Genomic DNA, 24,311 nt, shown 5'->3' with positions numbered 1-24,311 from the left:
CACGATCTGGGTGGCCAATTGACAGGTCCCGAACGTGAAATAAAATGTTTACCGAACTCGCCTCTCAACAAGTCCATTGTTACGCGTGCTGTGTGGCATGTGGCACCGTCTTGCTGAAACCGCTTGTCATGCAAGTCAAGCTCTTGCATTTTGGGCAAAACAAAGTCGGATATCATTTCACGGTAGCGCTCACCATTCACAGTTACGTTACGATTCGCAGCATCTTTGAAGAAGTACGGTCCTATGATACCTCCAGCCCATAAACCGCACCAAACTGTGAGCCTTTCTGGATACATTGGTAGCTCTTGCAATTCTTCTGGCTGATCTTCACTCCAAAATCGACAATTCTGCTTATTTATTTTTCGCTGATCATGATTTTTCGATAAAAAAGTGGATCTTCGGCCAACTTTCCAAGAGCCCATTCACCAAAAATTTTGCGTTACGGTAGGTCGTTCGGCTTCAATTCTTGCACCAGCTGTATTTTAAAAGGCTTCACACCTAAATCCTTTCACAAATTTTCCACGTTGTTGAGTAACAGAGGCCGCCCAATTGCTGCGAACGGCGACGAATCGGTAATTGATGGTCATCATTAACACTGGCCGATACAGCTGCGATATTTTCTTCAGTTCGCACTCTATGTAAGCGTGTTGGTGGTTTGATGTCCAATAATGTAAATTTGGTTCTAAATTTAGTCACAATAGCTCGAATAGTCGATTAAACTGACCATAAAATGGAAGAAGCGCGCGATAAACTTTCTTGTTTAAAAAGATAATAGCTAAAAAATCACCCTTTATAAGAAGCAATTCGTTCTTTCCCACTCCAACACTTTAGACTTCCGCTCAAACGAAATGCGAGAAATACGATATCTGGGCGCGAGTAGCTGGGTAAAAATGCTTCGATCGACTATACATTTAATGGTGGTCTTAATGTAACATAACAGAAAATAACAAACATAGCAAAAATATCTAATTAAACGCTGGTGAATTGAAATCTTACCATTCGTTGTAAGTTAAGTAAAAAATAAAATATCAAAATTGTTTTTGTCATTTCATAGCATCTTTATTAGGTAACATTTTGTTTTGTTCATTTTCGCTCTGCTTGCATTCACAAAATATTAGATATTTGCTAAAAAAATTTTAAAATTGCTACTTAATAATAGAAAGCCAGGAAATCGTGTACATTCGTTCGCAAAAGATATGGTCACAGGAAATATGTATAGATGCATTTTAATGGTTATAGAATAAATAAATAATATGATTTTTATGTCACTTTTTTGAAAGAATATTTGTGTTATTGCTGGTTTTTTTTTTGGCGCAGAAACGAAACACAAAATTCATTTCTCAGTTATTGTCATTTAAATTTAATAACTTGTTTTTGTTTTTTGTTTTTTGCGCTAATACTAAACTTATCACAATATTTTTTTGGCAATTTCGGGGATTAACACTTAAGAAGTCGCACGCTGTTATGCAAATTTTAGATAGTTGTGGCATAAGATAGGCGACTGAGTACCTCGAACCCACTAGCGACTACGTAAGTGCTAATATTTTAACTAAACTAAGCTGGAACGTTTAATGCTTAAAACGATCACATTCGTCACGTCGTTTTTGTTTTGTTTTAATATTACACGTAATTGAGGACACAAATAATACTAATAATGTCAGTTGATTCAAAAACTGTGGCAAACTTATGGCATACCGTTATTGCTTCCATCCCTCTGGCATTATGACTATCAGGGGCACAACCTCAGAGCGGACATATGTATGTATATTGCGTAAATGTATATGTATAGGTATAATAAATAGGCACTTTAGAAATTACTATGTTTCTAGTCGTTATATTAAATTAATTTCAGCTTTTCATCACCTCCCCACACGTCTGCTAACTTAAGCGCCTACAATTCGTCCGATTTTTGAGTGCGTTCTAGTTGAAATCCTTCAGGTTTGCTACTCTTTCGCTGCGCCTGTGTGATCTGCACAATGCGCGAGAGTGGTGAATGTGTGCTACCCGTTGTGGGTGGACGCGCGGCAGCACCAGCGCTGGGTGTTGCGCTCGTTGAGGTGGCGGGTAGTAGACGCGTAGTGCTTGATGCTGTCACACCGCTACCCGTCGGGCTGGTTGGACTGGGATCGCCTGAGCTGCTGGTCGAAGATGGCGTTGTTGATATATTGAGTTCGCGTGCGAGCGGTGATGGACGCAATGAGTGGCGCCGCTGAAATACGCTTTGAGAAGAGGCTGGTGGTGGTAGTTGTGACGGTGGTGTTGCCGTTTGTTGCTGCAGCGCGCTATTGATATTCGCACCGGCTGGCGGCGCTTTGCCCGGTGGTATTTGTAGCGCGGTAGGGCGCACGCTGAAGCGTCGCTTGAACTTGTTACTTGCCGTGGGGGCGTTGGAGGTTTGCGGCACATTTGTGTCGCGCTCACTGTAACTTGGTGGCGGTTCGGCAATTTGTTGTACGGCTGATGACTTGCGCCGACGCGTCAACACGCTGGTCGGACCCGTTGATTGCGCCAGTGCGGTTGTCGAGCCTGTGGGTGTGTTATTGAATGAGGTGGGGAGTGCGCCAACGACCGTAGAGCGGCGTGCGTACAAACGATTTGCCGCCTCGGCGTTCATGGCGCGCTTATCGTCACTGCCAAGGAGTGAGAATAAAGGTGGCACATCCGGCAAATCTAGGCCGGCATTACCCATTTTACGTTGTTTATTATCGCCGCCGAAGATGCCACCCATGTCGTCGTGTGTGATTATGGGTGGACTATCGGCGGTTTCCTCCATTACCGCCGCCGTATGCATAGCCTCTAGTGCGCGTATCAAATCAGCAATTGTTGTATTCTCCAAAACATCACGCTCCTCTTCCGAGGCAACGGAGAAGAGACTCGGCCGGCGATCACCGCCTGTTGCGCCGCGACCGCCGGCGGGGAAAAGGCTGCCACGACGCGATGGTGGTCCGTTGTTTGCTTGTGCAGCAGTGCTAAAAAGACTGCCGCGTCGTTGCGTGAGTCCAGCCGCATTAGAGGTGGGAAATAGACTGCCACGCCTAGCGCCCGATGAGGGATTTTGTGTGAAAATGGATTCACGTCGTTTACGTGCACCACCACCGGCAACCGGCACACCATTGGGCGCGCCAACCAACTGTTTCGCTGCCAGATTGCTGTCTGAAGGGTAGTTGCCTGCAGGCGGCGGTAGCGCAGGCTTACCATTACCGTAATAGGGCGCATTCACATTAGCTGCAACTGTGCTGTAATAGTCGAGCGGTGGCGTGCGGGTCGCAGGCTCCGGCACGCTCATAATCGAGAAGCGACGTGCACCATTTGGCATTGCAGTATCCACGCCGGCTTCTGCCGCCGTTATGCGCTCCTGCGAGGGTCGTTTCTTCGTAGGGAACAGTCTGCGCAAACCATCTGGCATGGAGAACTTCTTCATGCGCGGCTTCTGCGGCTCCTCCTCTTCCATGTTCACCACATAATCACGTGGCGGCAGACCAAAACTGGACCTATACAAATCCTTACCATCACCCTGTTTGTAACGGCTGTTAATAGCTTCCTGTATACGCTCATTATCACCGCTCCAAGTCCATTCGTTCGGCAGCGCGGTTGGACGACGCTGACGCCATGGTGGCTCGAAGTTGTAATCGGAGTTGGCGCGTACACGCTGTTTCGGCGCTTCATTAATGCTCGGATACGACCATTCGCTGGCGAGTATTTGTGAATCGGAGAAGCCATGATAGCCACCAAACATGCTGGCATCATCCTCCTCTTGCGGTGGTACGCGCACAGCACCCAATGCATTGACGACTTTGGCCAAGAGTTCGGTGGTCTGTAGAAAGGCGTCAGCATCTTGGAATGACTTTTGTTTGTCGAGCCGATCCAGTTCCGTATCTGAAGCGGCGTGCACGGGTGCGAGCATACCACGCGCCTCCACCACATCATAGCTTTCGGAGAAAGCGCGTTTGCGTGGAAATTCGGGCGGCGGGTCCACACGATACATGGAGATTTCGGGTGCGGAGCTGGAACGATACAGCTGTTGAGTTTTATCCGGTTCGGTGTAGACAGGCTGAAAAATGAGAGATACTAATTACAGTAAGATGCATTAATGGTAAAAAAATAATAAAAAAATATAAATAAATAAATTTTAAAGAAATTTATTAAAAAATATAAGCAAGTGAATAGTTTGAATATAAAAACATGTATAATAAAAATAAAATTTACCGTTAAGTGCACATATAATTTTTTTGAAATTTTTGCAATTTCGTATTCCAACTCATCCAAGTATGTAATCCATAAATCTTGACAAAAATTATTATTTTGTTTTTTAATTTTTAATTTTAATATTTATGTGTAGCCAACATTTCAACATTCATACTTACAACGAATTTCTTGCGGCCGATATTAGAGATTACTTTAGAAAAATAACTATAAAAAATTAAAAAGAATAAAAATTGCCTTCAATTGCTTTGTTATTTTATAGACAGAGTTTAACCCGCTTAGTAATTGTGGTACACAAATACAACAGTTGAAAAATTTCAATGAATCAACAACGCTATTTGTAAGTGTTTTCGTTTTTATAGTGAATTTTTGTTAAATTTTTACTTTTAAAAAAATTAATATAAAATATTAGAAAAAAAGTGTTTTTTTTTAATTAGCTTTGATCTTGTTTTATATGCTTAGATTAACCCGCTTAGTAATAATGCTACAAAAAACACTTTAAAAAATTGAAGGAATCAACCATAAAAATTCTAAATGTAATTTTCTCATCCAACCAATAAAGTAAGCTTTTTAGAGGGAGCCGTTAATTATAACTTAGAGTTGGATTTAACTACTTTTCAGTTTCCAACTATCGACAAATTTGAATTTGTTAAAGCAAAATTTGCTAGTTCATACGGAACGGTAAGGCTGCGTTAAATATCCACTATTTTGTTCAACCATTTTCAAGGCTGGCCTTGCTTTTGAGCAAAACCAGCTGTTCTTTATTTGCCTCGCCTTAATTAATGCCTCTTCACTTTATTCCATCAAACCTAACCACAAATTTCAAGGAGCACTGAACTGACGTTTTAAAATATCAAACGCTTGAGCGCACAAAAATATGTTTATCAGATTGATAAGACGAGCTTTAAATTTAAAGGTCAGTTGAGAAAACGACACTAAATTTTCATTTCTTTTGCTTGGACCTTTGATTAAATTATTACACCCTTAATTATTAATGGTTAAGTGTTAAGATTATGCGAAATTACAGTTACATATTTTTCGACAAAACATCAAACAATTTTATGTGCAAATAACCCACAAAAAAATTATTAAAATATAACTTAATTAAAAATTAGAAAATAATATTAAAAAAATGTGAAAAAAATAACTTTAAATAAAAAAAAATACAGTATTATATCTCTTTATTGTTGTTATATTATGTTCCAAGGTACATTTATTAAGGTGGTGGCACTAGACCAACAACAATGCTTTGTACGTCTGACTGTCACGGTAAAGTATCGAAAAAGTAGAAAACAAAAAATTAATTCGCCTTATTTTGTTTTGTGTTGACAGCCACATGGACACAGCGAAAGAAAAAAAAAAAAACAAATCAGCTTATTTACCAACACCACCTTTAATAGATTCGCCTTGTTGTGTTCGGTTTGCTTACCATCCTTCATAAAATTTGAAAAAGTCTGGGTAGCAATGAAATAAATCAATAAACAAAGTTCTTGTATATTTTAAAATTTTTTTAATATATATAATTAGTTTTTTTCATTAATTCCTAATTAATTTTTAATTATCGATTAATAAATACATATTTTTAATAATTTCTTTTTTTTAGGCTGCATAAGTCTACGCCCTACGTGCACTTTCTGATGACGGGGTCGCCGCGATTGACGAGGTTTTGTGAGCTTTTGCTCGGCCACAACAAAGCAAGGGGGCGGATGGCCTACCGGCAGAGCTCTTCAAACCCGAAAGTGATAAGCTAAAGAAAAGCATGCAAATACTCATGGGCCAAATATCATCCGACCCAGCGACTAGCACCTCAGCGTTCTCTGCCCAATTCACAGGAAAGCTGACCCCACGAACTGCGTCAACTATCGTGGGATAATCCTTCTCAGTATCACATACAAGGTTTTATCAAGCGTACGTTGTGAAAGGCTGAAACGCCTCGTCAACAAACTGATTGAGGCTCATCACTGTGGTTTTAGACCTGGCAAATCTACCATCAACCAGATTTTCACATTGCGTCAAATGATGGAGAAGACACTAAAGAAGCAGATCGACACCCACCACCTTTTCGTCGATTGCAAAGCTGCATTTAGCAGTACGGTAAGGGATCACCTGTATATCGCTATGCTTAAATTCTGCATTCCCGCAAAGCTCATCCGGCTTTGCAGAATGACCCACCAACGCAGTGAGAATTGGCAAAGATCTTTCTGAGCCATCGAAAACGAAGCGGGGTTTCAGACAAAGCGATCCCTTATCATGCAATTTTTTCAATTTAATGATGGAGTAAATTATTCGCACCGCCAGTGTCATGCTGCTCGCTTACGCTGATGATATCGACATTGTTGGAAGTAGTCAGTGAGCAGTCAGTGCAACTTTCTCCAGTCTTAAAAAAGGATCTCGTCTTTCGGCAAATGAGGGCAAGACAAAGTGTCTTGTGTCAACAACCAAAAAGTCTACGCGTATTGGACAGCGGGTTGCGGTTGACAATTATGAGCTCGGCATGATCAAGTACTTTGTCTACTTAGGATCCAGCACTAACACCAACAAAAACGTCAGCGAAAAGATCTAGCGAAGAACAACTCTTGCCAACAGGTGCTAATTTGAGTTGACTAGGCAATTGAAAAGCAGAGCTTTCTCTCTCTATCAATCACTCATCCTCCCGTTCTTCCTGTATGGCGCTCAGTCGTGAACATTGACAAACACCGATGGGCGGTTATTAGGAGTTTTCGAGAGAGAAATTCTTCGCAGGATCTATGGTCCGATTTGCGCAAATGAAGATGTACGAACTATACGCCGAAATCGTGTGTTGGAGTTTCTAACTGGCGTCAATGGGCACAATTTACAGGCAATTGACGCAACATTTTGGTAACAGCCAAGACCGATCATCGGTTGTAGTTCCCAGCTAAGAAAGTTAGTAAGTCTACGCCCAAGTGATGGACTTTTTTTCTAATAGCCGTGAACTTTCGGTAGTCAATGGCACTCCAAGTGCATTTTTGTCTAGCAAATTGTATAAATTTATTTCGAAAATCGTGTTTTTCATAAAAAAAAAAAAAAAAAAATTTTGTAGTGAGGCTTTATTTCGGTCCGATGACTATATAAGCAAGCACAATTTCCAGATTTGAAGAAAAGAAAACCCCAAAGCCACTATCGGTACACCGTTTCATTCGCAAAAGCTATCTATTTACTTTTCTAAATAAGATGCCCGAACGTTAGGATTGTTGTTGTAGCTTTTACCATACTAAACCCTATCAGTGAGATGTAGTCATCGGGCGTCTTCGTCTAACTCATCTAACGGTTGACTCAGAAAACGTGCGATTTCGACAGGTTGGGTCCAGAGGGAGATGGGTGTTTGATGAAGGGGTTTTAGGGGGCATGTGAATAGATGGTTAGTATCGTGCGGTGTACCTTCACATGCTGGACATAAATATATTGAGAATGGCTTCAGGCCTTAAAGGCGTTAAGTCAGATTAACTGGTAAAAATTGTAGGTGCCCCTAGAATTTAGCGAGCTTCCAGCTACCAACTTCTAAGTGATTACTAAGAGTGAAATAAATATCTTTTATTTCAAATATTAGAAAATTCTGCTTAAAACACTCTCCAAATTTCTTTTAATAGAGTAATCAGTTCAAAAATTGTTGGCAATTGAAAATTAAGTGGCACGTAAATTAAAATCCTTGTAATGTGGCAACCACGCGTTTCATGGGTCCAAAACTATGCCACCCATATTTGTTTGGCGAAAAAGAAATCCATTATTTTCTCGATAGATGCCTGTAGTGATCGATATCTCGTAAAATATCGATCAAACAATTTAAAGCTGCTCGTTGTCAAGGTGACATTTCACACTTAAAAAAATGTGTTTGCTGTTTTTTTTTTTTTATTTCTACCATTGAGTTGTGAGTTACAGTGGGTTATTATTGACAAAAAAATTGGATACAATTTATTTCTGGGTGAGTTTTTTCTGTTTTTTTCCCCACCCCCGAAGAATGTCTCAGATGTCAACGTAGCATTATTTAATGTTTTGTAAGGGCATATCATTATTTGATTATTTTTTAGTAAACCTTTATTTATTTGCGTATTCTGCATACCTTTATTAATATACACACCTACATACTCGTATATTCATACTTGGTTTTTGCATTACCTTCACTCTCAGTATATACAGCTCATTCAAAATCCTTCGCAGATTGCCGACGTCTTTCGTAACACCAGTCCAAATACGATTTTGAGTTGTTTTTATATTAGTGGAAAGTTGTTGTTCTAAACGCCTTAGTTTTTTGCTTTGTAAACCTCTGTAAACAATTTGTCAAATATGGGTGCACAATTGAAAATTAAAATATTTGAGTAAATTAAATTTGTGTTGTTTTTGACAAAAGTGTTAAAAATAGTGTTAAATTTAAATGAGACACATATAAGTACATAAATCTATTAATATTTACACATACAATTAAAAGGGAGTTAGAAAAGTTAGACATGTACGGATAGCAAATAAATAATAAAAATAATTTCCCACAATCAACCGCCAAAGATATGATACTTTTTTTGCCTTCGCTGGAGAATCGCATATTTACATTTTTTGAAGGCTGACAACTTTTTGAACGAATCTTGGATGGCCAAAACCAAAATTTTTATTTTTTTAACAAAAAATCAAAAAACAAAATACTGAAAACGGAAATAAAAAATCTTTTTTCGTTTCCATTTTACACGTTTTTAAAGAAACACCATTTCGAATGACGCGAGGGCCATAAATAACTCACAGTAAAATGGAAAAGTTGAAGCCTGAGAGTTGAAGCCATTTTGCTTCTTACATACGGTGTGTTCAAAAAATAAGGTGAATTTTAATTTTTCTCTAAAAATATTTATTTATCCATTAATTTCTATTTTATCTCCTTCAAAGGGGGATTCCCTTAGATATGATATAATACACTTGTGCCAGCGTTTTTTCCAATCCTCGAAGTTCGTATATGCACTTTTGGTATGCCATTGAGCTCTGTCCTCAATTGTCGCAAAACGCCGTACCTTCACGGGGCTCTTCAATCTTGGGAACAGGAAAAAGACACAGGGGGCCAAATCTGGTGAATACGGGAGCTGAGGCATAATAACGATATTGTTTTTTGGCCAAATAATCTGTCACAAGCAAAGATGAGTGAGCAGGTGCATTATCATAATGCAAAAGCCATGAATTTTTTCTACAATTCCGGGCGCTTTTTTCGCAAACGGCGCATAACTTCAAGGTAATACTCCTTATTTACCGTACAATCTTGTGGTAACAATTCCTGTCTACGCTATGGTAATCGAAGAAAACAGTGAGCAAAATTTTGACATTCGATCGAACTTGGTCTTGGCTCTTCTGAACTCTTCCATTGGGAAGATTGGGCTTTGGTTTCGATGTTATAACCGTATACCCATGATTCGTCCCCAGTTATAACCCGTTTAAGAAGATCTGGATCATCGTTAACGTCATTCAACAATTCCTGAGCGATGCTCATGCGACATTGTTTTTGCTCAAAATTCAGCAATTTTGAAACGAACTTCGCTGCCCCACGCCTCATGCACAAAATTTCCGAAAAGATTGTAAGGCATGAACCAACGGATATGCCGACATCCTCAGCAACTCCTCTAATTGTGATTCGACGATTCTCCACAATAATTTTCTTCTCTTTCTCAACATTTTCATCGGTTGTTGATGTGCTGGGGCGTCCAGAGCGAGCGTCGTCATTCACATCTTCTCGACCTTCTGTGAAGAGCTTGTAACACTTGTAAAGATTTTTTTGACTCAGAGTACTCTCACCGTATGCCACTGTCAACATTTCGAGTGTTTTTGAGCACTTAATTCCATTTTTCACACAAAATTTGATGCAATTTCTTTGATCCATTTTTTTCCGATAGCAGAAAATCGCCGAACACGCCAAAAACTTGCCTTAGTTATGCCTCTCACAAACAAACTAAACAAGCTATATTGCTAAACTCAGGAACATATCTGCGAGACGAGTGTACCAACATTAAAAAAATAATAATCGATAGTCGAATGTACGTAGGTCGCAAAATTTGAAAATTCTCCTTATTTTTTGAACACACCTCGTAGTAACATTATTAAATAAATAAATCTGTTTAGGAGGATCGTCCATTTTACGTGTGTTTTTCACGCTGGCGGCATCGTCGGTCCTTTTTTCTTTCGAAATGGGAAAGGAGCTGCCGTTATGGTAACGGCCGAGTGCTATAAAGCTCTACTGCCTGAAATTTTATTTCCAAAAATTAATCAGCTAAACATCGACGACACTTGGTTCCAACAAGACAGTGCAACTTGCCATACAGCGAGCTTAAGAATCGATTTATTGTACTGTTCGAAGGGATCATGTAACTCATAGCCGCAGCGGACATATGACGGATATCAACTCCAAAAAATAAACGCCATAAAATTATCTACCAGATTATTATTAAAAAAGTATACCAACAATATTTCTATTTTTTATTATCCTTTTAAGTTTTCAAGCTCTTAAAAAAACTGATAATATTAATATTTAATATCAGGACAAGTGTTCAGTGACCCCTGCGGGTCGGTAAAAAGATTACATCCGCGATAAACCATGCCTGTCATTTGAAGCGACAAAAATCCGGCCGGAGGGGAAGGGGCACGGCTTAAATTGTTTCCTATACCCTGACAATCTCCAGCGGTAGGGCTGTAAAGCTCATCAGGATCGAGACCAGTAAGAACCTAATTATGGTATACTGTAAAAATTATTCGGATTAAACAGACTAAGGGCTGATAAAAGTAGTATTCTATCACCTCAGTACAGGAGGGTGATACCGCCCCGAAATGGCTGATAGGTTAATACCACAATCGCCTCCGTCTCGCTAAAACCCTGGCAGGTCTTCAAGTACGTTCGATGCTACGCCACCATTAAGTTGGTGGTACAGACACAGTTGAGACAGCTCTTTTCTAGTGTCTGATTCTGGCTCTGAACACAAGCTCCCATAAGGACTCCTGCCAACCCTCGCGTAGCCTCCCTACACTTGCATACACAGTCACGGGAATTCCTTTTAAGACAACTGTACATCGTGCGGAGATAGCGGCTTGAAACGGTTTACAAAATGTTCAGTAAACAGAAAAATTTTTTTATATACAATTTTCTCAAGCATTCGATTATAGAAAGTATCAACAATTTAATATTTAGTTATCCTTAGAATTATGCCCATCACTGTACATAGATTAAGTTAGGTTTTTGTGGCAGTCGGCTTAGAGTAGCCAAGTGAGAGGAGAATGTAAAGGTCTCAATAAAGATTTCCATCATTAAAATTATTTTTTTCTTTTAGTAAAAAAGTTATTCAAAAAAGCAAGTATTCTGTGTGTATAAAAAGGAAATTTTCTCAAGCATGCGGTTATACAATAAAAAATGATGTCCATCACTGTACAAGTGCATAACTGATTAACTATTACTGGTAGATCTTTGTTAAATTAAATAATTCGATAAATTAGTAGTATAATTTAAAAAAATTATGCAATTCGATTAGTTTCACAAAACAAACAAATACACAATAATTCCCATACGAATACATACATTACATATTTTAGTATATAAATTTAGAAAAATACATCCAAGTAATTACCTCGTTATGAAGCCCATAATCATAACCAAGTAGCCCAATGCAAAGATAAACCAGAATATGACGAATATCTCATAAACCACAAACCAGCCACCAAATTCGGTGGGCTAAAAGGAAACAAAAAATGAATAGTGAAATACATTTTATTAAATAAAGATTTAATTAAAATAAAGATTAATTGAATGCACATTAACGCATTATTACCTGATCGGCGCCAAAAGTGGGCACATAATCACCAAAACCAATGGTTGTGGTAGTCACATAGGCAAAATAAATCGAAATGGAGTAAGACCATTTTTCAAAGTACGTAAACACAAGTGCCGGTAGTAGTATGAAAATGCCAATACCCGGTATTAAGGCGATAAGTATTGCAGTGACTAGACCCAGTTGCGGTGGCACATAATGTTTGTCCTGTGACATCTTATATTTTTTATAGCGACGATAAATCATTTGGAACTGAAAATGAAATGCAATTAATAAATATGTAGTGATTTTTGTAAAGTAATAAAAATACGAGTATTAAAATATTTTGCAGAGTATTACAATAAAATATTATATTATTAAAAAATATTTTTTTTTATTATTTTTATTTTATTGTTTTCAAAATATTTTTAAAAAATATTTTTTTTTTATAATTTTTATTTTTATTTTATTGTACACTATTTTTTTATTATTATTTTAAAAATATTAAAATATTAATATATTTAACATTCTTTATTTTTTATTATTCTTAAAATATTTAATATATAGTTAAAAAATATTTTTTTTTATAATTATTTCTTTTATTTTATTGTTTTCAAAATATTCAAATATTACTTAAAATATTTCTTTTATAAGTTTTATTTTTATTTGATTATTTTCAAAATATTTAAATTTTCTTAAAAAATATGCTTTTTCACTATTATTATTTTTATTTTATTATATTCGAAATATTAAAATATTATTAAAAAATATTTTTCTTATAATTTTTATTTTTATTGTATTGTATTATTTTCACAATATTAAAATATTATGAAACTCGTTTTTTCACTATTATTATTTTTATTTCGTTACTAGCGAGCCCGACAGATAGATTCAAATAGATTTTGCATGTGGCAGTTTATACCTTGACCTTAAGACGTTTTTACTCTGCTGACCCTCACACACCGCCCTATCATCATGGTAATGGTTCTGTTCAGGAGAATTATAGAAAAAGGTCAGCTCGGGTGACTTAAGTACCTTCGCTTCCACGAACTTTGGCCACGCAATATTTGTATGGGAAAAAGAAAAGGGCTGTTTTATGGTTTTCCTTGAACTTCAAGGAACATTTTAAAAAAACAATTGTTAAGATTGGTTCATGCGTTGTTGAGTTATACGCTTACCATCACATTTTGCGATTCATTTTTATATTATAGATTTTCAAAATTTTAAACTATTATTTAAATAAAATAAAACTAGTATTTAATTAAAATATTTTTTTTTTATTATTTTTATTTCATTATTTTCAAAAAAACCATATTTTTCTTTTTATTTTATTATTTTCAAAATATTATCAAAAAATGTTTTTTTTGTACAATTTTTATTTTTATTTTATTATTTTCAAAATATTAAAATACTATTTAAATTCTTTTTTCTATAAAATACTTTTTATGATTTTTATTTCATTATTTAAAAAAATATATTCATCTTTTCATAATTTTTATTTTTATGTTATTATTTTCAAAATATTAAAATACTATTTAAAATAATTTTTTTTTATAATTTTTGTTTTTATTCAATTTTTTTTATTATTTTTAAAATATTATTAATTATTTAAACTTTTTGCCTTTTTATTACTTTTTTTCTATTATTTTCAAAATATGGAAAATATTGCAAAAATATATTTTTCAAAATAGTACGAGCGCCAAATCTTCAGTGTAAATTTAAACCCACTTTCCATCTAAACTAAGTTTTATTTTTCCAATTCAACTAATGGTTAGTATAAAATCTCAGCACACAGTGCATACGCACTGAAAAACTAACAATAGCTTTATAAAATTAAAAATTACATAATTTCACTTACCGTTCTCCCAAAGTAGTCGCCCAATCCCGCAAAGAGTATTCCATTCACTGGTATGCCAATGATCGAGTAGAATATCATAATTAAGCGTCCAGCAAATGTGGTGGGATAAATATTGCCGTAACCCACAGTCGAGCAGACAGTGAAGGCAAAGAAAAGCGAATGATAAAATGTCCATGTATAGGGTGGGTCAAATTCATCCGCTGTATAGTTGGTCACCTGTTTCCCGCAATAATCCGATATATTTTCAAGTATCTCGGTGATGGTGCTCTCATTCTTGCCAGCTAATTCACTAACGAGGTATTCTGGAAAAAAATAACAGAAGGAAAAATATTAGCTAAAAAACAATAATTGTAAAATATTTAGTATAAATATAATATTTATCATACTAGGACTAGAGGTAAAAATAATTCGACAGTATGAGAAGGAATTGCCTATATGCCGCGATGTCTGAATTTAGTATCCCCGCAAAACTAGTACGACTGTGTAAGATGTCGTTGATCATTGCCGGTAGCGACGTCAGAACTGGGAAGCACCTGTCCGAGTCCTTTGTGACTCGCTTTCGTGCGACTTCTTTAGCCTGATGCTGGAAAAGATTATGCGAGCCGCAGAACTTAATCGCTCTGGCAAAATTTATTAAATATTGACATCATTGGACTTAACAACTCAGCTGATAGTTCTGTCCTTTCTAAGCTGGCTAAAGAAGCAAAGCGAATAGGTCTGGTAATCAATGAGGACAAAGGGAAGTACTCCTGTCATCAAACAAGCAGTCGGCGCATTCGCATATCGGCACACACGTCACTGTTGCCAGTTTTGATGTTGAGGTTGAAAGAGACTTCGTTTATTTACGAAACAACATTAACACCGATAATAATGTTAGCCTTGAAATTCAGCGGAGAATCTCTCTGGACTACTTTAGACTAACTAGGCAATTTATTGGAAAAGTCCTCTCCGGACAAAACACTTTATAAGCCTGTCATCATGCCCGTCCTATTTTATGGCGCAGAAGTTTGGTCGATGACAATATCCGATGAGGCGTTCCTTGGAATATTTGAGATACAGATTCTGCGGAAGGTTTTCCGAATTTTGCCGCTTAGCTGTCGGAGTAAATATTTACTTCTTTTAACCCACAAGCGAACTGCAGACGGACAAAACTGATGTTAACTATCATGTCCGACCGACTATTGCAGATCCACCTGTCATTAAGCAGAAGGGACTGTAGGCAGATGGTTGGACAGATGGCCGGCGACTTCTATGGGCGAAGGGCATGGACAAGGTAGGCATCTGAGACAGTGCAATCTGCCCAGCATGTGGAGAGGGGGAGGAAAAGGTGCACCACTTTCTGTGCGTCTGCCCGGCCTGCGCTCGAATCAGGCTTGAGTCTCTGGCACTGATGTGTTAAGAAGCGACCAATTTGGCTCTCCTTGGTACCGCAAGATCTACTAATATTTCTTCGGAGGTCGGGTAGATTTAAAGAAAATTAAAAAGGGAACCCGAGTGAAGTAGTTACAATGGACTTAATATTGTTTAAGGGCTGTGCTTGCTAGTATGTCCCGACAAAAAAAACCTAACTTAAGGAATTGCTTGTCAAGGAGAGATTTTGGTGCAATGAAAATCTCGGAAGTCACCATAGTTTTGCGTGTCACGCGAAATTCAAACATTTGAAAGGCATCAAAACTTATGAAATTATCTAAGGAAGAATTTTCTCCTAAGTGGGACTATTTTGATTAATAAAACATTCCTATATCACATATGTATGTGCTTTATTTCAATTTTCAGCGACTGACTGAGCCACCCTCGTACGCATATAGTCTTATAAAGTCATAAGAGTTTGTTTTGAATTGGACTTCTATTTGAATAGCGTCGCTGTTTAGCCACAAAAAGATTTACTAAAATTGAGCCACTAATTAAATAATCAAATTAATTGAAATAGTTTTTATTTACCAAGAGTACAATGCCGCTGTACACAAGTGCATACATACATACACATTCACTACTACATACACGCTCGTAGCTATTCAATGCTTTGTATCACTTTTGGTTGATATTTACATTTATTGTGCGAGCAAACAGCTTTCGAAGGCGACTAACAATAATCTTCCGCCTCTTAAAAATATTTTCCATCGGCTGCTGAAGCTCTACAAAGCTACCCATGTAAACAAGCCCAGAACATAGCTGTAAAATCACAACTATCCTTACTTGTATGGAAAGTGAGAAAGAACAACAACAATGCACGTAGATATTCTACGACTACACATGAAAGTTTGGCATTCAAGTGCATACAAATTTTCCACCTAAGTCCTCATACTCTGAGATTTGCGACAATTTACCGTAATGACCCCAATAATGCGAGTGACTTAGTAGTGACATATATATTGCGATGTATGTGTATATGTGTAAGTACTTGTACTTGATCAGCGCCTGACGAAAATAACGCACACAATTTAGTCGCCACTTACACGCAGTTGCTTCATTTGTGGTACAAATTGCATTTTGCTGCAACTCGCCAACTAACAATGAGTAGCGTTTGGCGCAGCATCGGGTTGACGTTCTCGATTTCTCGACTTGTTTGAATACTAAGTTAAACGTTTACCTAAATTAGTTGCAATTTTCCATTATTAACATTTTATTTGCTTCTTTCTTTCCTTGTACAAATCGTTACGTATTGTGTGTGTGTGCTTGTGTGTAAATTAAGAAAATTGTAGGCGTTTATCTGTGTAAATTGTTTGAAGATTGAAAAAATTAAGCATTTACTTAAAAAACAGGAAGAAAGAATCGCAATTGTACTTAATTGTTAGATTTCATAAGCAACAGAGGTCATGCCAACGGAAGAAATAAACATCAGGTGTATACCCATGAAACCTACCGGATCACTGTAGTGTATTTTAAGCTGAAATTCTGGCCATCAGGGAAGGTCTGTTAGCCCTAAAGAAAAGGGTTCTCCCCATAAGAGAAATAAATATATATTCAGATTCCAATCGGCGCTGAAAACATTACAATCACCTAATATTAACTCGAAGGCGGTAAAAGAAAGTAACGACGTTTTAACAGAACTATCACAGTACTTTACAATAAACCTGATCTGGGTGTCCCAGCGGCATGGCGGGCAATTGCAAAGCAGATGCAATAGCGAGATTGGGTACCACCTAACCGATCCAACCTGGCAAAGCGAACATACCTATACCTTTAGCAACTTGTAAGATGCTTATAGACAAACACACTATCAGAGCTGCTAACGGGCTTTGGACTCAGTCCCTGGCCGATGCAACAAGTGGAATGACGTGGCCAGAATAGAACATGGGCCGCACCATCCGACTGTTGAAACTGAACAGGAAGGATATGACAAATCTTCTTGGGGTTCTAACAGGGCATTGTCTGATTGGCAGGCACGCCAGCAGATTGGAAACACCCTATAACGAATATTGCAGAAGCTGTAACGACATTAAGGAAGAAGAAGAGAATATAGAACACTTTCTATGCGGGTGCATGGCTTTGGATAGAAGAAGGTTCAATATTTTAGGAGGAGCAAGATCCTTGAATAACTTGGCAGAAGTAGCCTATTTAAAAATAACAAGCCTTGGTAGATATGTATAATATATTAAAGCCACAGGTTGGTTCAATGAGAACAATGTAGAGTGAGGAGAGGGGACAGCGCTGGTGGTATCACAATTGGCCTACAGCAGGTCTAGGGGTGTCAATTGACAACCACTATACCTACCTACCTATCTACAGTTTTTGTAATCACGTCAAGTGTGCATAAATTTTTTTGGAGCGCTCTGTGTAATTCATGCCAGTTATGAACAAATCTACGGTTAACTTTAAAAATTGCCATTGCCATAGGAAGCGGAAGCCCTTTGCCACTGAGTACTATATACATACAAACATATGTTGTTGCTGCTGTTGATTATTCTACAGCTGATAAAATTTTCCAATCCCTTTCAGATCGTGCAAAAGGTGAAATTTTGCATTTTATAAAATCTCAAAACATTTTGCTCGGTTTGTAATTTACAAAAATAAACATTTTGCTAATTAATATAAGACAAAATAGTATTACGTCACGTCTTTATTTTCTTATTTTATTGCAAGTGAAGCATTTTATTTTGATTGCATTAGCAACTTGTAACTGATAAGGAAAACAAACCTAATCTTAATGTGAGGCAGTTGAACAACTAAAAAAAACTAAAATTGAGTGTCATTAAGCAATTGAAAATGTCAATAAAATGTACTTAATACGAAATAGGAGCAGCATACTGTATGTAAATATAATATTTTCTGTATGTATGAACGCACTCACAGTCGTAAATGCACGTGCACAAATATATTTCCACGCAAGCAGTTAGTATGTCGGGGATCATAGTGAAAGTAGTTCTTCCCTTCCCACTATCGTTCCATTTGGTCTGCCAATTTTGCAGAGCGATATCGTCGATCTTCTTAGGGCGTCCCTCAGTGAGGCTTTTTTTTTTTTTTTTTTTTTTTTTTACGAGGAGGAAGCATCGAAAGCCTAACCCCGTCAGTGTGGGACTTTAACCCGAACTAAACCTCCTACCGTCAAAGTACCGATCCCCCCGGTACAACCGTTAAGTATTCGTCGGGAGGCGGTTTGAGCACTAAGCTCAATGTCCGTTATTGTCCTGATGCAATACGTCGAAAGTAGCATCTGCTTGTTACCACCCACTGTTTAGGTCATCTGATGAGAGAGCCACCCCTGTCATAACAGTACTCCCCCACCCACCATGTCTCTGTCCATACCACAGAAACGTAAGTTTCTATGTCTGGTATCGTCAGTTTACCTGCATCCAAATAAATTTATCTAGCAAGTGGTCCTACAGCACAACCATAAGTTACTAAATCTACTACTACAGGAAAAGTTACTACATCTACCTACAGGAAAAGGTACTACATCTACTACTATGGAATTTCGGATATTGCTATGCTTTCGCTTTTTCGCCTTCTCTCCATTTGTCTCAAATCATTGAGTACGAACGCTGACAAATTTTTGATACCATCCCATACTTCTTTAGATTGTAGCATATGTGGAACAACATTGTCCGGTGTTATTCTTTCTGCTACTTGGTTCTCCAACAACTCTCGTTCTTTACTATATCTTTGGCAGTGAAAGAAAATATGCTCCGCATTTTCATTAGCCTTGGCACAAAATGAGCACATACCTCCATCATCATGGCCATATTTATGGAGGTACTCTCTAAAACAACCATGTCCTGTCAGGAATTGCGTCATATAAAAGTCGACATTACCGTGTTTTCTATCAACCCATGCCTGCACATCACTAATGAGTCGGTGTGTCCATCTCCCTTTGGTTGTTATATCCCAGCGTCTTTGCCATTTAGATAGACTCTCGTATCTGATTTCTTTGCGCTCCTCAGCTATTAACGGTCTGCCTAGGCTTCGGCTCTTGTCATATATTCTCTTACTTTCCAGAGCCATTATATCTGGGGGCATTATGCCAGAGATTACCCCAATAGCTTCGTGGGATACAGTGCGAAAGGCGCTTGCGACTCTAATAGCGCTCAGTCGAAACAGAGATTTTGTACTCTTGCCGTATGTCTCGTATTTTAGCGCTTGTCCCCATACCGGTGCAGCATACATTACAATGGATTGGGTAACTTTTGCCAGTAGTAGCCTTCTATTCTGGCTTGGCCCGCCTATGTTAGCCATTATTCGAGATAGCGCCGTGTTTACCCGTGCTGCTTTCTCACAAGCTTTTTCAATGTGCACTTTGAAGTTTAGGCGTGCATCAATCATGACTCCCAAGTATTTCAGATACGGTTGGGTGCTGATGTTATGCCCGTCTATGCTTAGTGTGATGTTCTCAATTTTTTTCCTGCTTGTAATCAAGACTGCTTCAGTTTTTTGGCCCGCAAGCTGTAAGTTTGACGATGAAAGCCAGTTTTTTAGTTTGTGAACTGTCGCACTGCATATAGTCTTGATTTGATGAAGTTCCTTTGCAACTATTGCCAACGCAATATCGTCCGCGTATCCGATTAATTGGGCTGCTTTTGGTATAGGGATGCGGAGGACTCCATCGTAGAGCACATTCCACAACAGAGGGCCCAGCACAGAGCCTTGCGGTACTCCCCCAGTTACTCTATATTGTTTAACTCCTTCGTCTGTGTCATAGAGTAGTATTCTATCTGACAGGTAGCTTCTTATCAAACGCAATAGATATGGTGGCGTGTCCAGGTTCCCTAAAGCTTGCATAATGTGGGACCAGCATGCAGAGTTAAAAGCATTTTTTACGTCCAATGTTATGACGGCGCAATACTCCTTGGTACCATGCATCCATCTTGTTCCTTCAATGGCATTTTCCGCTATTGATGGCTCAGTGAGGCTTTGTTACCAGATATCCGCGCATTTCTTGTATGCTGGTATTTTTTTTTCATACATTTTGCCTTTATACCGAGGGTGATTCTGCCTGCTATTACCCCTGCTGCTTCGTCAAATATGGTCCAGTAGCCTCTAATGAATCTAACATTGCATAATCTGTACACCCGTTTAGGCTGCATCAAGTAGCTGGGATATTTCACTACTTCGCCCCACACTTCCATAGCGTAAAACAAGATCGAGTTGCAGACGCTTGCTAGCGATGCTCTCATTTGCTTGTCTTGCTCCACCCACATTGTCCATCAGTAGCGATAAAGCCGCGCAAGATTTTTGCAGCTTTCGAGCTTACGTATTCCAAATGCTTTTTAAAACTAAGTCTTCTGTCGATCATCACTCCTAAATATTTTATGGTATCTGTGGATGTTATATTGTGACCACAAACCTTTATTTGAAGGTTTGCAACTTTTCGTCGAGAACTTATGAGAACCAGTTCGGTATTATGGTCTTCTAGTCTTAGCCCAGACGATTGTAGCCATTGCTTAATTTTATTGACGGTGTCCTCTAGCCTTTGTGAGACCTTTTCTAGCGTTTTTCCTACGACTACCACAGCTAGATCATCTGCATACCCAACAATACTTACTTGTTCGTGTTGTTCAACGCGTAGTACTCCATCATACGTGATATTCCACAGTGCCGGGCGTAGTACAGAGCCTTGAAGAACTCCGCCAGATACTTTATAGCTTTTGGGGCCTACGTCTATATTATACCATAACGTTCTGTTACCACTGTATGAAGTAATTAGCTTTATCAGATAGTTCCGCACTTGATTTTTTAACTGAGCATGGCTGTGTCAGGCAGTATTTGTACAAATGCAAGCACACAGACTCCTCATTTTTCCTATACTGCCAAGGAAAATATGAAACTCCTGAGCATGCCCCATTAGAATGTTCTGGATTTTGCTTCGTTCCCCAAGCATGTGGCGCTCAAATATCGGCGAGAGCATGACAGCTGCTAGCCTAGAAACGTAGAACTATGGTTGTAACGTAGCTTGAACAATTGCGAAGGCTGAAACATGATGATAATGAACGCAGACAAATGAGTGAATAAACACATCCTACCCCCTTGAAGGAATATCTTAACTAGTAATACCGAGGTGAAAGAAGCAAAACAGCGAGGCGATGGGCTGGTTTAGTCCGTAGTCAATACGAAATTTAGATCAAAAAAAGCGGGGGAATATCGCATGTGAATCAGTCATACGTATGAGTCGGCTCATACGTATCTTTAGAAGATTTCACCTCCCAGTTCGGCATCCAAAACAAAAAACACAAGCAGTTAGTGGAAATGAGCTGTCATATGGAGATTTGCCATTTTTCAAAGTCACAGCACATAATCGAAATTAATTAATTAAAGTAAGAATAAAAAAATGCTGATTTGGTGTAATGCTATGTAGTAATTTAATTGACAGTAAAAATTGTGATTATGTAAAAAAAGCAATCAAGCATATAAAAATCAGCATCTAAAAGTGAAAAGAATTTAAATAAACGAAATGCTCCAAACAAAATCCAAGCTTAGCCAGCATTTACAAATCGATTACACGCAATTAAAACCGTATCACTGTCACTGTCTCACATTGGCCGTGACACTTTAAACGCCGCTACTTCCGAAATACATCAATTAATGACGTCATTTGACATGGCGGCAAGTACAAATACGTGCTTTTGACAATCATTAATGTTATAATAGATATTTAGATCAAGACAATTCGTATAGCCCACACAACGACATAAATTTCTTCTGACAACCGCGCGCTTCATTGAAATACATACACTCACCCATATATGCACAGAGCGGGAATGAGAAAAAAGAGAGAGTGAGGAAAATTGTGCTTTGATTTCCATGCACACGAGCCAACATTGATACTTCCGTGCGCGTACACACACACGCACACACAACTGCAAACCGGTAAACGGAAAGCGAACATAAACACATCCGAGCACATGAAATCACATGCAGTGCTGAGGAATTTATGTATTAGCTTTCCCCGTGCACTGTGTTTGTATAGCTAGCTAGTCGCTAATGAATACTCGTATATCACCCTGCAGGAAATAAACTAGTGCTGAACAGGCGCGGTGCTAATGACTTTGAGCCCGCTAGTTTTTCGTAAGTTGCGTAACAGTTGCTTGTAATTTAGCATGGCGATCTCTTAGGAAGCATCAATTGCTATGCAACCATTTTCGTTAGATTGGAATTAGTACTAAATTTGGTAAATGAGTTCGGTGGGCTAACCTGAACAAATGAAACTGAATATTATATACAGGGTTACCGGAAAATCCGTACTAGATACTTAAGGGCATTATTATTTGGGTAATTTCTAAATAGCTGAAAATACTTGCTAGTTTTCAAAATCATTGCTGAATAATTTATATTCAAAAATGCACTTAATGAAAAAACTAAAATATATATTTTTTTAATTTTTAACTCTATTTTTTTACTGATGATTTTTATTAACCTCTTGCGCTATAAATTAATTTCCAAAAGCGTTTGACTATCCCGTGCAAAAAAATTCCAAATGAGCTTTTACTTGGAATAATTTCTGTTAAAGCTTTGGGCAGATCGCGTGTTCGAAATGCACATAATTCTACTATTTATTATTTTATATATAATAAATATTTTATATGTATTTATATTTTATGTTAAATAAAAGATTGGCAATTTTTTACTATTCTTTATTAAGTAAGGAACGCAGAAAGCTCAGAAAGCTTTGAAGACGTGCGTGACACGTCTTTTAAATTTTGAGACCAAATTTCGTTGGACGTGTATAGCACGTCCAAATAGCGCAAGAGGTTAAACTGTTATGATTTTTTAAACTATGATTCTTATTACCCATTAAACTAAACAGCAAAAATAGGCCCCTTGAAGCAACATTAAAAAGTGGGCGTGCAAGCAAAGAAAAATTTATATTGTTTTAAGGGGTTAGGGACAGACAGAATTTTAAAAAAATTGGCTATTATGTGCATTTTCTTAAAGTATAATATCTTAAAAATATTGTGTGAAAATTTGTAGTGAATCCGACAAATACTTTTCGAGTTATTCAACAATTAATAAAGGACACTCGGGCCCTGCGGAGCGTTTGCGAGCAAGTAGCTAGCAGCAGCTGCAAGCAACCGATAGCAAAACTTTAATTGCATTTTTCTCAAAACTATATTTTTTGAACTGGTGATCACTGTAACTTAAAAACCGCTGGTAGATTTCAATAAAATATATGCCGCTTTTGAAAAACATAAGAAGCTCGTGGCTGATCGAAGAATTTTTTTTTTCAAAATTTCAATTTTTTTTACAATTAATTGTCGACTTTTTTCTCAAAAATCTGATAAATATTTGCTGAAGTCGCCATATTGTTAATTTATCAAGATTATCTATTAATACAACTAATTTCTCTTGACCAATTGATTTTAGATGAGTCTCCAAGGACTTGTGATGATCACCGCAAGCGACTTCTGGAGAAACGAGCTCACACACACAACACAAACAACGATAACATTTACAATTACTAATTTTTTTGTTTTGAAATTTTGCTAAAGTCAAGGCGAAACATGATGTATTAATGCTGTTTTTATTTTTTTACAATTTTTTTTTATTTTACAATTATTAATTGTTTTTTTTTTGTTTTGAAATTTTGCTAAAGTCAAGTCGAAACATAATGTATTAACGCTGTTTTTATTTTTTTAGCAAAAAAAAATTATTGAAAATTATCATTTCTTCAGGCCACTGACTACCCATAACCTCTTACATATAATATTTCAAATCGAATATTTCGAAAACGGTTAAGTTTTGGACTTCATGTCGTGCGGGTATATTCAAATTAAACAGCAATGACCAAATTAAGAATATCCTTAAGTAAATAAGACGGTTTTCCTGATGACCCTGTATAATCTGTAAAGGCCGAGTTTAACTAGCTTAAATGAGAAACACAAATTGAAGCCAGGTCTTTGGTCAGTCACTTGGTTTTTCTAACGAGCAAAAGAGGTCACCCTCTTCATTTAACACCACCAACATTTACTGCATCGAATATCTACTTTCAGAATCTGTACCCGATCGAATGATAATTACTATTTCACGTCTATCGTCATTCT

General features: G+C 37.6%; 1 protein-coding gene across 4 annotated transcripts in view; it reads right to left on the bottom strand.

Moving 5' to 3' along the window:
- Positions 1-1,046: 1,046 nt before the first annotated feature.
- Positions 1,047-24,311, bottom strand: part of LOC128858930 (open rectifier potassium channel protein 1) — a 78,881-nt gene continuing 55,616 nt past the window's right edge. For 3 of the 4 annotated variants that reach the window (XM_054095523.1, XM_054095524.1, XM_054095522.1), the window contains 5 exons: positions 13,840-14,141; positions 12,003-12,254; positions 11,802-11,905; positions 8,338-8,485; positions 1,047-4,051 (listed from right to left, as the gene is read on the bottom strand). In XM_054095523.1, coding sequence (XP_053951498.1) covers positions 1,892-4,051; positions 8,338-8,485; positions 11,802-11,905; positions 12,003-12,254; positions 13,840-14,141 — 2,966 coding nt within the window. In that variant the 3' untranslated portion in view covers positions 1,047-1,891. The remainder of the gene's footprint in view (positions 4,052-8,337; positions 8,486-11,801; positions 11,906-12,002; positions 12,255-13,839; positions 14,142-24,311) is intronic. The other variant, XR_008454073.1, reaches the window with a different exon arrangement.

The sequence above is a fragment of the Anastrepha ludens genome, chromosome 3, assembly GCF_028408465.1.
Source record: "Anastrepha ludens isolate Willacy chromosome 3, idAnaLude1.1, whole genome shotgun sequence".
Taxonomy (NCBI): domain Eukaryota; kingdom Metazoa; phylum Arthropoda; class Insecta; order Diptera; family Tephritidae; genus Anastrepha; species Anastrepha ludens.
The sequence above is the reverse complement of the archived record's forward strand: the minus strand, read 5'-3'. Positions and strand labels throughout refer to the sequence as shown.